The 13,140-nt window shown below is 44.0% G+C and overlaps 1 protein-coding gene across 9 annotated transcripts in view; it reads right to left on the bottom strand.

The window, feature by feature from the left end:
- Window positions 1-13,140, bottom strand: part of DYNC1I1 (dynein cytoplasmic 1 intermediate chain 1) — a 192,323-nt gene that overhangs the window by 34,171 nt on the left and 145,012 nt on the right. For all 9 annotated transcript variants that reach the window (XM_040550237.1, XM_040550236.1, XM_040550241.1 and 6 more), the window contains 2 exons: window positions 12,893-13,026; window positions 9,445-9,589 (listed from right to left, as the gene is read on the bottom strand). In XM_040550237.1, coding sequence (XP_040406171.1) covers window positions 9,445-9,589; window positions 12,893-13,026 — 279 coding nt within the window. The remainder of the gene's footprint in view (window positions 1-9,444; window positions 9,590-12,892; window positions 13,027-13,140) is intronic.

Raw genomic sequence — 13,140 nt, 5'->3', positions numbered from 1 at the left:
CGCTGGAGATGAGTGGGATGCTTCGGGGGAAGCCAAATCGCTGTGACAGTGCTCTCCTGTCAGGCAGGAGAGGCAGCGGCACCCACTTTCAGGCCAACTCCTGCTTGAGTCAATGGGACTGTCTCCCTGCCTCAGGCCTCGGGTTGCTAAAGAGAGGTAGTTCAGCTCCAATTGCCTACCGACTTTTCTGTTAACACAAAATGCTAAGGTACGTGTGTTCCAGACTCCTGGAGAAAGCTCTAGAAACAAAAAATCTTGCGGTAATATTTTATTGCTGGTGTTCAACTAGGTAGCTCACTCACCCAGCGTTCAGAAACACAGATGGCTTGAGATCCTTCTCTTTCCTCTCCACCTTTTTCTCTCCTTCTACTGTCTTTCCTGGTTAAACTACAGGGCCAGGTATGCTCTTCTGCAGCCATGCTTCCGTGCTGGGATCGCTGCCTGCTCTGTTTTGCAGCCCCCACTCCTCCAGCACACTCACAGCCCTGCCGTTGCAGGCGTACCACTGCCACTCCAGCTGGGTACGGGAAAATTACTTTGTGCTACAGGCAAGGAGGGGAGTGGGATAATGGAGCTGTGGTTTCAGGGGATCGTTACTGCCGTGCTCCCACCCCCGTGACTCTGACTGAAACCTTCAGTATGAGGCCCTGGAAAATTCAGGTTTTCTTTCTAATGGAAAATACTGCTTCATCATAGGGTACCTGGCCCGGCATTGCATGTGGACTCGGAGAATTATTAGGCTTTCAAGCAACTCTGTTGTTTCAGTTTCAGTGTTCCAAGTGCCAGCAAGAACAGGCAGGAGCATGGGGAATATTGCAGAACAGCCAGTACAGCCTGATGTGACAGCACTGTCTGCTAACAGTCCCGATTAGTATTTGTAGCTGCTACCACCAGGATGCCTGCAGAGCTTTCATGGGTCAGCAAGCAATGATTTTGAGGCTAATTATTATTGAAGAGAACTCCATCTTGTAGGATTTTGAATACAGTTCCTTTTTGCCTGATAACAAAAGTCTCTCGCATAGCAGAGAAAGGACTGCTGCATGAAGCAGGTGGGAGAAAATTTCCATTAGTGAAGAAATCCTGGCTTTTATATATTGATAATTCCCCCGAAATGGCTCACTGCTACATGTGAGCCTGATCCTTCAGCATAATTCTGCAACAGAACAGTCAGTGGGAGGTTTGCATTTTGATTTCAAGGAAAAAGGAATCGAGACTTTGTTTTGTATGGATTATATGAACTCCTGAAATCAAATTCCACTTTCCATTTGCAAATAAAGCTTTCACTGGCTACAGCTGGATTTCTGTTAGGATTTTCTGAAGTAAAGTTTAGCCCAGTGAATTCTTCGGAACAGCCTCAGTATTTTAGATGACTTTTACTTTTCTGTGCATATGCCATTCTTCACAAAATGATTCACAAAGAAGCAGCATGGTTGGCATGAGTAAATGAAATATGTCGGCCAGCTGAAGAATATTTTCCTATCACTTTTCAAATACGGCTACACTGAAAACCAAAATCATGAGAAAAATTTCATGGGAAGAACTTGGGGTTGATTTCAAGCCACCTGACTTCACTTTGGTTTTGCTCCTTAAAATTACCTAGAAAATACCATAATCTTCTTTTTTGTACAGCTGGATGAGAGCCAGACCTCTGGCTCCAGAGGTAAAGGGCAAAACTAAAAAAATCCTGTCTGAACAGGCAGCTCCACCCTCTTCCCCAAGTCAGCTTGGCCTTTTGACAGAAAGTGAGCTCTGAAGCAAATTCATTCATTGCCTTGTTTTTGGACAAAACTCAAAATTCTGAACTCACACCACAGGGAGACCATTTCCATGAAATTCAGCATACTATTTTATCATCCTTTGTCTTCCCCTATAATCAGATAAAATTAGCATTTGGACAGTGATTAATCAGATTAGTCATTTTAATTGCTTTTATCAAACAGAAAAAACCTGTGCTGGAAAAGTAGCATTGTCAAAGGAATGTGATAGCCTTATGAGCAGATTCAAAAACAAGCTCCATGATGTAATCCAGCGGGGGGGGGACTGTTCTAGCCAGGTATCTGAAATAAGAAGGGTTAAGTAGTCCATTGAGCTAGACATTTGATCCCCACCAAAACAAATGGGAGAGAGGGAGAGAAGAAAATAGGGAGGGCAGTCCATATTCAGTCTATGTGCTCCCACAATGGACTAAAGTTTTGGTCTCCCTCACAGTATGTTATTTCTTTTCATCTTTTGCTTCTTGATGTTATTTCTTTTGCCTTCCTAAACTCCTTGAGCCCTTGTGAGATGACCAACCCACCATGGCACCAGAGACAGACTGAGATTGCATTCAGATTCAGCAGGGTGTTATGTGCAGAAAGGCAGAGGTCCTGATATCCCTGTAGTTTGCTTAAGCGTCTGCTCAGAGCACACACACCCTGTCTTTCTTCAGCTTGTATTTTAGCTTTTCTGATTGCAGAATCAAGGTGTAGCTGTGTCCGTGCGGCATGGGATAAAGAGGCTCATTCCTTGCTGATAATGGCTTGAGAGAAGCCAAAATAAGAAGACAGACCCTGGTGCTCAGAAGTGCTGCCACATCTGACAATTTAGATAAGACCTGAAGCTGTCTGAATGCAAGAAAGCCACCAAAAGCTCCAACAGCCAATTGTTTATATAGCTGCCAGACCTTGGCTTCTCAGTGGATAGAAGTAATGGTGGTACCTCCAAGAAATGTCTAAAATGGATGCACCATAGTTATTTCTTTCCAATGGCTGCATAAGAAACCAAAGTATGGAAGTCCAAAATAACAAGGGATCCAAGAGGATCCAACTTCCAATATGCAGTAAGACAGATCTAAAGTACCTCATGTGCTAATATAAGAAGAATGAATGTGGCCCAAAAAATTTAGGAAAGCTTAGAAAATAATGTAAAGAATGAACAGGTGCAAGACTGTTTTTTACTGAATCCAGATCAAATCTATTTAAGCATATGCAAGATAAGGTACGTGAATAATGCCTGAAATCATGCCCCAAAATATTTTTGTGTTGGATCAAGCAAAAATTATGAATTAAGGATCTCATCACATACGAGTGCTATTCAACCACACGCTTCTACCCTCCCCCAACTCCCCTGTGCAGTTCCACCTAGCAGCACCCACTTCAAGGCCTCAGACAGATCCTTTATGAAACCTCTGCATTTTACCAGTCCAGAGACCAGTCTGATCCTGTCAGAAACTGGAGAAGCAGGGCTGGCCCCAAGTGGACAAAACTGGTTTTCATCAAGAAGTGTCAGCACATTAAAATCAAAGCTCTACTCCAAGAAGATCCTACTTTCATCAAATCCATAGTTGTTCATAGACCCAAGATACAGCTCTGAGCAAAATGGCAAAATCATCACAGGATTTCCTCCCCTTAGGGAAGGCACATGTTCAAGTCTTACTCAGGCAGTCCTTTGCAGCATGGCTGGCTCGGTGCCCAAACCACGGGCTTACAGGATGCTCTCGTGGAGCTCTTCATAAATAATTGCACATTCACTGGAAGAGGAATGTCTTCTGTAAGACAGGGGAATACTCTGTACTATTAACCACTAATGGTAGTTTCTCTAATCAATGATCAGCTCTAATTACCCACCATGGTCTTCACTACATTAAGTCATTAATCCCACCACTTCCAATAAGAGGTAAGAACAATTTGCATGAGGAAGAATTCACCAAGTTGTTGCAACAGTTCACTAAGTCTAGTGTCCTTTTATTGTGAGTTGTATTTGAGTATATCTCTACGTGGATCTTTAACTTCAGGCAATGCTATCTGTAACACAAGAGGCTCTCACTCACCCACTTAACGTGTTTGAAATTATACAAGAAAATATCTGAGCCAGTAACCAGGTATTTTGATACATGGCATTTATACTGTAAAAAATAGTAACTTATTAATCTTCAAAAAGTGACAACCTGACCCTGTAAACTTTAAAAATTGCCTATTTGTGAGTGAATTGTTCTATTGGTGACTAATCCACACAATCACGTAATGCTCTGATTCATTTTGTGATACCATTCACCACAGTAAGTCCTATCAAGTTGTTCCTATCAGTTCCTGTCAGCCAGGCTTTTTGGGGAAGGGTTTGGGGAACATAGCTAAAGTTCCTACTAGTCTCTGACAACAGCACTGCATTTGCTTCTTTTTGTTCTAGCGGAAGGCTTGACCTCCAAGGAGATAGTGTTTAACCTCTAGACTCAAATGGAGTTTGAGGTCTTATGCTGGTAAGAAGGTATGAAAGTGCAAGGTAAAATCCTTTACTCCAAGAATCAGGAGGACTGATTCATAGCAAGATAACGAGCGAACAGATAAGATATTGAAGGTACAGAAATATACATAAGGCACATAGACTGGAAACGTGATTTTTTTTCTGTTTAAGAAGTGGTTTCTCGAATATTACAACGGACTGCAGAGCCCACAAGAGAACAGCACAAGAAAGAGAAGACAAAGGAGGGGGACCAGGAAGAAGGAGCTACAACTGATGCACATGCTAGCAAGGCAAAACTGAGCAGGGACACAAAAGTAGGTGGTCTGTTGCTGAAGGCACACGTCCTCTGGCTCAGTTAGTCTGTGCTGATGGTTAGGCAGTGGTCCTACTACCAGTCTGCTCATCTCCATCCCTCCCTCCGAGTATGACACTCACCACCATTACTTAGCATCAGGCAAGAAGGAGATGAGCATGGATGGGGAGACAGCAATGCTGTTACTGTTATTCCAATCCCGCTTCTAGTCAGCTGCCCACCTGAGTATGACTTAGATATTAGATGCATTAGGAGAAACACTCAGTTATTCCAATCCCTCTTCTAGTCAGCTGCCCACCTGAGTATGACTTAGATATTAGATGCATTAGGAGAAACGCTCAGTCATTAGCACCTAGCCTCAATGGAAGGATGAGAGACAAACGAGATATGTGAAGGATGAAAAAACCTAACAAAATCCACCTCTTTACCCTGACCTTTATTAACTCCCTCAGCAGCAAACAAGCCATTTTCTAGGCATTAGCTGAAACTAGCTTGTTTTGCTATGCTTTAACAATTCCAAGCTAGTTTCTGTCCCTTGACACAGTATCTAAAAATTCCCACTCCACACAGCAATTGCTGTAATAATAACAATACTTACATTTCATTATTTAACCTCATGCTATTCGTTCATGAGGATTAGTGCTTAATTAATTAGAAACACTTAGCATTTCCACTTAGCACTTTACCTCTTCAAAGCGTCGTACAAACGATACCTAATTAGGGGCAGAGCTCCACAGACACTTCACATCAGGACTTTTCTTTGACAGCTCTGCATCCCAGACTCGCTGATGTAGTATAGCCCAAATTCAAGCTGAAAGCCCTATCGACTTCAGCAGGAACCAGGTAATGCCCTGGCTATCAAGTGACTATCTTTGCAAATTACTTTTCTTTCCTACTGCTTCTGGTTGCTTACTGTTTATCCAAGGATCTAATTATTGGCTAATATGACCGGTGATAACAGGAACCTTTTATTAGTGTTATCTGCAAAACCTTCATTCTTCCGTTAGTGAAAACCTTATTCTCAGTCAGCTCGTTGAACTGCAGTTGGGATGGAAAATGTGTTAACTGCAAAAACAGATTATAAAACATCAATCCAGAGTTTTTAAGGGAGACAGGGCTTTCAATCCATCAGTCAAATGCCTGCTATGAAACTGCCTTTCTTGTAAGCACCCCAGGGTGCTACACCACATCAATAGACAATATAAACACAGAGCTTTTATGGTTCACTTTACAATTGGACATTGACTCTGAACCTGTGAAACAGAAAAGAATTGAATTTCATGACCAAAGAGGATAATGTGCACAGGATTAAGTAGACAACACTGGTAGAAGCTGGAAAGCAGCGCGGCTTTGGATGTTGATAGAGAGATTAAATTTACAAATAAGAAACCAAAGGAATAAAAAAATTTGAGTAAAGTCTTGTAAACCAGGAGTAGTACTCAAAGCTTCATATTAATCCACTATTTTTTTTCAGATAATCAAATGTGCTGATGGATTTATTCAAAGTCCACTGATCAACTGGCCCCTGACCGTGGAAATGGAACAGAGAGAGCCCTAACTATGTATTCACTCCAGCCAAGAGATAGTATGGAAAGAAATTTCTGCAGGAATCAAATTGGAAGAAAAAGAAAACATTCATCACATTTCAAGAACTTGTCTAGTGCCTCAGAGTATCTCTTCACAGGGCAGTGGCTAGCAGTGCCGCAGCCTGGAGCTGCTGTTGCTCAAACCTGCTCCAGAAGAAAGCAACAGATCCAATACAGCAATAATACTGCTTCCAGCTCAGTGGTGCTGTGGTGTGTCACATGCCCATTCCTGCTCGCATCAGCAAGGTCACGCAGCATTCTCAGGAGGTCTTTCTTGCCAGATGATCCACAGCCTGATAGGTATTAGAAATTTAAATGGTTCGGTTCTTTGAAAACTGACTGTACTGAACAGCATCTGACCCAACTGTTTTGGCACTGAACTCTTCCACAGGGATAACTCTGTACTGCTAACCGCAGTGTCTTTGTGTCCAAAATATGCCGTGTTAGTGTTACCACTAACTTCTGACATCCCAGGAGTTCAGAATAAAAAAAAACACATGCCTTTTTACTCCTTAATATAATTTCATTTAAGCGACAGATGGATGAGATCCTTATTGACATATTCAGCCTCAAGCTGCAGCTTTGATATTCATCATAGACTTTTCTGGGCATGTACATTTGGAGTGCAGGTATTTCAGTACCAGCCTCTCATCTTCCACACAGTCCTCCCAGATTTTTTTTCCCCTTACTTAGCTTCAGCTTCAACCATCTGATGTTCCCTTGCCCCCAGTTACCACTGCCCAGCACTCCCTTGTCTCAGACACCAAAGAGCCTCACCAGCCCTAGCCAGCTCTCTGTCACTGGGTTATCCTGCAGCCCTTTCCAGTGTTTACCACCCAGGACCCACCCCAGCCTGCCCACGACAATCCCCCAGGATCACTTCTGCATTGGTTAAGGCTGGGTCCACTGATGTATACGGTACAAATTTGGTAAATCATGCACCTTCCTCCTTACAAACTTGCTAAAATGTAACACTCAAACAAAACTGTCAGCTATGGTCATTGCTCATCAGGCAAAGATACCTGGTAATTAGCATAAACATTGGATCTGGCCATTAACAAATGCATTATGAGCCTACTACAGAGGCTAATTCAAGTTATTATCTAGGTAACTGTGCTTCTGTTTTCAGCACAAGGCTGTCACATGGCCCTCTCTGATCACTTTTGTATTTACATTTGCTGAGCATCTGTCCCAGCATCTCCAGGCCCTGATGTTTTTGGGGAACACACGCTGAGATATTTCCTGGCTGGGGTCAACTTCCAAAGCTGGAAATCTGTTGGGTGCAGCTCAAGATGTGAACCAAACACAGACATGAAAACATGATGAAGACAAAAGCCTGGCATTTGAAAGGCAATTCTCTACTCTGGCGTACGACAAAAATAACTATTAAAAATGGAAAAAATACAGCAAACACTGCTGAGCAACTAATAGCACGTACTCAGGAAAAAAATATGAATAAATATGATGACTTAGATATTTAGAGTTTTACTTCTTGTATTTCACTTAGCACAATGAAAAAGCTTGGTCTGTTTAATCTGTCCTGCAGTTTTTAGTCCCTCTGTCATTAGTCTATATTCATACACTTCTGTGGGGTGTGGGTATTCAAAGCTTCATTTCCATTGTTCACAGTGCTCTCCCTGTAAGAGGTTATGTGGACGCATCCACAGAGCAGTCAGTAACAGATTGACGGAGGTCATGAATGTAACTTCCAGCATGTATTTCCTCCCGGCTTCCAGCCATCAGTGTCTAATGTCATTGGGACGATTTATACTTTCTGGCTATCACAGCCTCCCACAGCAATGAATTTCATGATGGATATTGATTGCATTAAGTCGTACATGTGCCTCCCCTGTTGCTTCATCAGAAGAAAATGCTCCTGCTGCTGCACTGTCACGGTGCACAGTATTAGTCTCGCAATTTAGCCTGCACAAGGCGTGCTGGATGGATTGTTTGATGACTGCCACTACAAGACATCCTAATCTCCTTCCCTAGTGAAATTGCTCGGTACTAGGGTTAATACTGAAGTGCAAGCCAGCTAAAGCTACCTTTTTAAAACTACCTTTTTAACTACTCCATTCACCTTGTGGTGAATGGAGTCAAATCCAGTTGGAGGCCGGTTACTAGTGGAGTCCCCCAGGGCTCAGTGCTGGGGCCGGTCCTCTTTAATATCTTTATCGATGACCTGGACGAGGGGATCGAGTGCACCCTCAGTAAGTTTGCAGATGACACCAAGTTAGGTGCGTGTGTCGATCTGCTCGAGGGAAGGAAGGCTCTGCAGGAGGATCTGGATAGGCTGGACCGATGGGCTGAGGTCAACTGTATGAAGTTCAACAAGGCCAAGTGCCGGGTCCTGTACCTGGGGCGCAACAACCAACCCCAAGCAGCGCTACAGGCTGGGAGATGAGTGGTTGGAAAGCTGCCTGGCCGAGAAGGACCTGGGAATACTGGTTGATAGGCAGCTGAATATGAGCCAACAGTGTGCTCAGGTGGCCAAGAAGGCCAACAGCATCCTGGCTTGTAAAAGAAGCAGTGTGGCCAGCAGGTCTAAGGAGGTGATTGTCCCCCTGTACTCGGCTCTGGTGAGGCTGCACCTCGAGTACTGTGTTCAGTTTTGGGCCCCTCACTACAAGAAGGACATGGAGGTGCTTGAGAGAGTCCAGAGAAGGGCAACGAGGCTGGTGTGGGGTCTGGAGAACAAGTCTTATGAGGAACGGCTGAGAGAGCTGGGATTGTTTAGCCTGGAGAAGAGGAGGCTCAGGGGAGACCTCATCGCTCTCTATAGGTACCTTAAAGGAGGCTGTAGCGAGGTGGGGGTTGGTCTATTCTCCCACGTGCCTGGTGACAGGACGAGGGGGAATGGGCTCAAGTTGCACCAGGGGAGGTTTAGGTTGGATATTAGGAAGAACTTCTTTACTGAAAGGGTTGTTAGGCATTGGAATGGACTGCCTAGGGAAGTGGTTGAGTCGCCATCCCTGGAGGTCTTTAAAAGACGTTTAGATGTAGTCCTTAGTGATGTGGTTTAGTGGAGGTCTTGTTAGTGTTAGGACAGAGGTTGGACTAGATGATCTTGGAGGTCTCTTCCAACCTAGACGATTCTGTGATTCTGTGATTCTGTGATTCTGTGATTCTGTGATTCTGTGATTATAGGGTAGGCTCCAGGCAAACATGGTTGACATAGTTACACTGGGTATGCATTTGACTTACAGTCATATCGCTACGCTTTTTCTAAGCACAGCCTTTCAGTGAATGAATTTCAGTTGAAACATTTCTGACAAGGGCATTTTCACAAGTACTATTACCCCTCACATCCCAGTTTTGTTTTCTTACCTTTGTGGTCCACAACTTCACCGTCCAGTCAAATGATGATGTGACAAAGAGATGGGAAAAGTCAATTGGACCCACTGCCATGTGACAGTTGATTCCCGTGACAGGTCCTTGGTGGCCTTCAAAAATTTCACCAATGCCAGCTTTGCTGCAGGAGGAAGAGACATTTTCATTCAGAGTGAGTTAACATCTTTTTTTTTATTTTTTAACATCATTTTGTTTTGTTCCTTTTAAAGCTCCATTTAATCTATAGAGCTCTCTCCTTTCAGTAAGGCCTTTGCCTGCAGAGGCTTACTGCTGTGGGCACAATTAATACTCAGGATCCAGCACAGGGAGATATTTTCCCTTCACTTCTCAAGACTTGCATTACTGACTTTTATGTACACTGCCTGCTACTATAGCATGAAATATCATTTATGTATAATTATAAAATAATTAGAAATTATAATTACACTACGGCTTATACATCTGAATATACCATTATTACAAGGAATAACCATTAAAATAAAAATGCAAATATGTTAATGACTTATAATTTGCAATTCTTTTTCTCTTAAATATCTAAAATAACTTTGCACAGCAGTCAGTCAAGTCACTAGGAAGTAAATCCTTTTTCACAAAATATGAAGGAACTATTCGCATGATAAGATATCACAGTCATTAATTTGAACATGGGAAGATGTGCATTTCACCAGCATGAGGCTAGAATAGTTATTAGGAAGAAAAAGTACAACTCTATGTAAAAGAGAACACGTGCAATTTTGTTCTTCCTGTAAGCAAATGATGCCAAATTGGTTCTCACTTCTGTCTCACACTGTACACAGAAAGGGGAGTGATGAAACTACCTTTTTAGTTACATGATTATACAAAAATTGCAAAGGGAAGAAAAGGCTTTAAAAATAGCCACAGCTCTTACAAGGCTGCCAGCCCGAATAGAGAGGCCCCAGAGCTGAAGAGCTGCCCTGAGGGAGGCTGCTCCCTCACCCCACTCAGCAGCGCTGCCTGCGTGGTGTCCCCGGCCTCTCCTGTTGACCAGGGGAGCGTGGCCTCCCTTGGGCCCCCCTGGAGCCCATGCAGTACGTGCTGCTAGCGTGTGTGCCTGAGGTTCTCGGTACAAAACCTGTCTGGTTTCATCCCCCTCGGCCTGGCACGCACTTGGTGTGATGAGAACTTCTCGAGCACCGAGCGCACCTCATGTATCTGCTGGGCTTTGACACCCCTTTTTCCAGAATACCACAGCTCTCTGCTGTGCTGTGCTGAGGAACACACGGGCCTCTGGAAACAAAATGGGGATGACAGCAAAAAGCTTCAGGGAAGACAGGCGGGAACGGACTAAGAGCGTGTTCTTTGATGGTCAGCAGAAGGTTTGCTAAAAAGGTGGAATAACAAGAGGATCTGACACCTTCCTGCTCTTGTGAGGAACAAACCAGGCACCTTTGAAAGATCAGAAGTGAGAAATGCCCTGGGGCATGCTTCATTTATCCCAGCAACCCAAGACTAATTCAAACCATCAGCTACCACACAGCCTACCAGTGTAATGCCTAAATAGACACGATATTGCAACACTGTCAGTAGGATAAAGAAAAAAAAATATGTTAATATAAAAAATATTTTGAAGAAAATATATGTAAAACTGTGATCGTACAACTTTAGGAACTTGTAATAGAAGCCTTACAATCTTAAACCACTGTTTAAACCACTGTCAATGCCTATTTGGTCAACCAAAACAGGGACTATGATAAAACACGAATTCAAATAATATTGCGAACTACAGAAGTGAGGGTTCAGCTTTAAATCTATCAGTGAAAAAGTCTGTTATTTACAGAAGCCATTCAAGTGTCCCAGAGGATGAAACTGCTACCAGAAGCTAAGAGAGCACACAAGCATCCTGCAGATTGTTGCAGCGAACAGAAGGAATTGATCTCTGCAATGGCCTGTGGTGAGAGTCTCTTGCTCTTAACTGCAGCCTTAAAAAGTTTACAGGGTGCAAAATAGGGAACTTGTTTAAATTACGAACATGGATTTGCACCTTAGAAGCAGAGAGAAGATCAGGGCTGAACAGCACAGCACTCAGATCCTTGTCATTAGGAGATGTATCTATACTTGGAAAAACAGTATTTCAGCTATCGTTCCAAATGCTAATAGAAAATATTTGAGAGACTAAGATTTTCCCAGGTCATTTTTTCAAGTCTTGTATTAATGGCCTGCCTGGGCAAGTCAGACATGTTATCTGCAGAAATTTAGGGCAGAAGAGCAAAAATACTGTAAGGCTGAACCCTCCTGAACAACACTGAGGTAAAATTTGTGTCTGAGTTAAAAGGATGCCCTGGGAAACAATGATCCTAACAGCCTCCTCCTTGGTGTAGTCAGACAAGAAAAAAAATAATCATGCATACAAATTCAAGGGCCTGAGAAAGAGCAGTTCAGTCATTCAGGGTTGTAGTTAGCCCCCCAGGACAGGTTACAGTCAACCACACACCCGAAGAGTGAGGCATGCCCAGGAAAATTGGAGCAGCACTGTTTGCTCCATCCTCACTGCTGGCCTCAGTGCTGGCCTGGGCAGGCAGACTAGCTCAGCCCTGGTGTGTTTTTCTCTGGCTTGCCTCCACTGGGGAGGATTTCTGGGGACAAGGGCAGATTTTTGACCCTAGCTGTAGCATTAAACAACTACGCTGTGTGAGGGAGCACAGTCCTGGGAGAGGGTCTGCCCAAGCCCATATGTCTTCGTGGCAGGCTGAGGCTACGTCTGACAAATACGACAGCTCAGACTGCAGCCATATGATGGGCCACAGCTCTTGTCTTGCCCTCCAGTGGGCATCGGACATCTCCAAACTGCCTGCCGAGAGCTCGGTCTCTGGTCCGGCTCCACAGGTGGCCATGCACTGGGCCCCAAGTGCCATGCTCTGCTTCTCACACACAGATATATATGCCCATGGTGGCTTTTCTCTGCTGTCTGCCTGTGGAGACTGAAGATGAAGCTGAGGATGGTAAACAATAAAGCGGATTACCATCTCTTACAAGTGGTTTAGGCCTGATTACCCTGCAACAAAACTGTCTCTTAAGGCCTGATTCAACTTGCCCAGACTGAGACATCTACACCTGAGCCAGCTGTCTAGACTTCCGTTATAGTCGCAGCTGAGAAGGAGGCATTTCTAAGGTGCCAGTCATCTCTTCTTCAAGTGGATGGCTGCGAAAGGTGAGAGAAATCAGACCTTCCCAGCAGTTATTGCTCCCCACTGACTACAAAGGGAGCCTGGGGCAAGCACCCCGTGTAAACAGCTGTAACACCGATGCACGAAGTTGGGCAGCTCCCATCCCTCTCCTGCGAAGCAGAGCAGCACAGATCCTGTTGATCCAAGAGAAAAAATCTAAACACTCTCCGCACACACTTGGCTACCTCACACCAGCACAGACAGACAGAGTCACAGAAGTACAAAATGCTGAACGTCACCTTCCATGCCTGCAGGCTGTGTAGACTGTTCCCTCTTCACTGCCAACAACGAAGTTATTGACATCTCCGGTTGGGAAGGCCATTCCTGTAACCGCCACCGGTTTGGACTTGTTGTACACCAGCTCCATGCTCTCCTATCAAAACAAGGCTTCATTATTATTCCACAGCTGTCCTTTTCTTTGGCTTTTTTTTTTTTTCCTTTTTTTCTTCTAAATCAGTTCTAAATGTTATGCAGAGCAGCAGGAAGG

Source organism: Cygnus olor, chromosome 2 (genome assembly GCF_009769625.2).
Source record: "Cygnus olor isolate bCygOlo1 chromosome 2, bCygOlo1.pri.v2, whole genome shotgun sequence".
Taxonomy (NCBI): Eukaryota; Metazoa; Chordata; class Aves; order Anseriformes; family Anatidae; genus Cygnus; species Cygnus olor.
Note: the sequence above shows the minus strand (reverse complement) of the source record. Positions and strands in the feature narration are given on the sequence as shown.